Source organism: Limulus polyphemus, unplaced genomic scaffold (assembly GCF_000517525.1).
Source record: "Limulus polyphemus unplaced genomic scaffold, Limulus_polyphemus-2.1.2 Scaffold2942, whole genome shotgun sequence".
Lineage (NCBI taxonomy): Eukaryota > Metazoa > Arthropoda > Merostomata > Xiphosura > Limulidae > Limulus > Limulus polyphemus.
The window spans coordinates 65,055-67,963 of record NW_013668552.1 but is presented as its reverse complement, the minus strand read 5'-3'; the positions used below and the strand labels follow the sequence as shown (position 1 = coordinate 67,963).

Here is a 2,909-nt window from a genome sequence, read left to right as displayed (position 1 = left end):
AAGTTTTATAATAATGGAATGTACGAAAAGTGACCCAAAAAACAGAGATAACTTGGTAACCCGTGGCCCAATTTTAACGAAACTTGTTTTATTCTGTTTCTATTCTGATTTCATTACAAATACGGCAATATTGTGTGCCATTTTTGCTGTAATTACAGACAAGCACACAAACAAACAATCTCAGAGTTTTAGTAGTATATAGATAATTCATGATATAAAAAACTTCATATTTTCATTTATGCACAGCTGCAAAGAGATATGTCGCCAGACAAAACAGTCCATTTATCGATTTATTTTAGAATTCTTCTGCCTATTGAAAAGAATAACTATTTTTGCTAAAAATTTATCACTGCTTGAGAATATTATCCATTCCTTGATTTTCAAGTGTTTCCCTTATTTGTCTTTGTAGAAGCTGTTTGGTACCACATTATGGTACCTCATTAAGCAGCTTGATCATTTACTAATGAAAAACATCTTTGAAAACAACTATAAAGAAAGTTTAAATATGACTGTATAAAATAAGAAATAGACTATCATGTAGTAGTAAATTTATAAGTTTTAAGATTTTTTTATAGTTTCTCTAATATTTTTTCTGTTTTTTTGTGAATTGTGAAAGTATTTGTGTTAAATTATATTTATTTGAAAATTACAGGAATTTTCTTCAATTAGAAGACATAGGGTAACTTGAGATTAGGTAAGCTTATACAATCAAGAAACAGGTTTAATAGTTAATGAAAAAACTATCATAAGTTTAACAGTAATGTATGCACAATGTCTGGAAAGGCTTGATGATCATCAGATACACATAGTTTACCTACACACAGGAAAAAAAAAATATACATATATACACATACAGTAAGAAACAAAGAAGTGATATGACTTAGAGACTGTTTAATAGTTAATAAAGGCATTTTGTTGATTTTTGTTTCTTTGATTAAATATGGTGTTTTTACTTTTTTTAATAGATATACTGTAAGTTTCATTAAGTTCACTGTTTATTGAGTGTAGTAGATGACTGCAAAATATTCTGAATATTCAAATCTTTTTTTGAATACTACTTTTATGTTTATCCTATTTAAACAACATACATAAATAAATTGGCTAACTGGCTACTTAATTATTTCCAATAAATCCAAATAAAAACATTAATACCCTTTTCAGTGGTAGTAAAACATGTTTTAATTATTTATAAAATTATTTGATTTATAGAAGATCAATGTGGGGTTACTACACATTTTAAAACCAAGCATAATGGCCACCTCATGGTGGTGTTTAGTCAACATTAGCAAGACATTCACAAAGTACAAAATGTCCAGATCATCTTTAACAAAATTTGGCCCAAAATACTTTTCGTGAAAAAAAAAAAAAGTTTTTTAGCAAAATGTGCAAATGGCAACCTTCAGTAAAGAGAACTTGAAAACTATTTAAAGAAAAGAATGTTAACTCTCTCTTTTTTTTTCCTTGTACAAGGGCAATATTGTAATGGGAATGTACTGATCAATTAATTAATCATAATCACTTAGCGAGCTCATCAATTAATCAATAAGCAAATACCACTAATCAGCCAGCTCTACCTATCAATGTGTGAAATGGTAAAAAGCTATTATTCAGTAGTGCTTTACTGTTATGTTTCATTTCCCAAATGGTAATTTGATGTTATATTAGGTTGCCACACAAGTGAATTTTCCCAACCTGCATGGAATCAATAATTTTATGACATAAAAAATGAACATAATTAAAATATTTTCTAAAAGCATGTGTAAGGTACAGAATAGCTAGTGTAGGTACTAATACATACTTACTGTTTATTTTTCCCACCAATTGGTTCACCCTTTTTCCATCCCATTCCACGCAAAACTGCCAGCCCATATTCTTCTACAGGAACCCTTTCATAATCTTCAAGAGAGGATTCATCTGGTCTAAGTGAAACATCCACCTTTTCATCTGTTTCAAACCCATCAGGCACTTGATTTTGTACTACTAGTGGAATAACTATATTATGATTTCTTTGGAAGCAGTTATTCCACTCCTCAAGTTGTTTGTTGTTTTCTATAAATAAAATTCATTACGTGAATAAGAATAAATAAAAAAGACAACACTTTCATCATTTAATTCATTATAAAATTTGTTATACCTTTTTTACATATTTCACATTTTATAAATGTGCCAATATTCACCATTAATCCAAAGGATAAATATTTAAAAAAAAATAAACATTACTTTTTCAAGTTTTTTAACACATCTGAACTTACCTCTGCTGCAATGCAATAATTAAAACTTTCATTAATAATCAGATATTAAAATATTAAATGTTCTGACATTAGAAAGTTGGTGAAACAGGAAATTAGGCATTCAAAACCGATGAATGAAAAAAAAGTTGGCTGAAAATATGAGAATTAACAGAAAGGATTTCTTTAGATACATTAAGGGGACACAAAATGTTAGGATAGGGATAGAACCCTTGATGGATGATAAAGGAAGGCTAGTATCTGATGATTATGAGATGGCTGGGTTATTAAATTTTGCTTTTTCGTCAGTTTTTACTAATGAAGATTTAAGCAGTATTCCACATCTTCAATGGTTGATAAATGAAACGAGATCAAACAAGATGACTGTATTAATTCTGAGCTGGTTAAGAAAAAATTGGGAAGTTTAAAAACGATAAGGCTCCTGGGCCAGATAATATATCCCCAAGGGTTTTGAAGGAGGTCAAAGATTGGATATGTGAGCCACTTACTACATTTTTTGTCAGTCCTTGAATAGTGGGCAGGTACCAGAGGTTTAGAAGTTAGCTAATATAACTCCTCTTCTCAAGGGAGTTGATAAAAATTGTCCCAGTAATTATAGACCCATTAGTCTTACATCAGTTGTAGGAAAAGTTTTGGAAAGTCTGTTAAAAGATGCTTTGC

The 2,909-nt window shown here is 29.6% G+C and overlaps 1 protein-coding gene across 2 annotated transcripts in view; it reads right to left on the bottom strand.

The window, feature by feature from the left end:
- LOC106468266 (G patch domain and KOW motifs-containing protein-like) overlaps positions 1–2,909 on the bottom strand; it is a 57,827-nt gene that overhangs the window by 28,933 nt on the left and 25,985 nt on the right. The window contains exons 3-4 of one of the 2 annotated variants that reach the window (XM_022396604.1): positions 1,803–2,049; positions 634–814 (exon numbers count right to left, since the gene is read on the bottom strand). In XM_022396604.1, the coding sequence (XP_022252312.1) occupies positions 811–814; positions 1,803–2,049 (251 nt within the window). In that variant the 3' untranslated portion in view covers positions 634–810. Of the gene's footprint in view, positions 1–633; positions 815–1,802; positions 2,050–2,909 lie in introns of those variants that run through there. The other variant, XM_022396603.1, reaches the window with a different exon arrangement.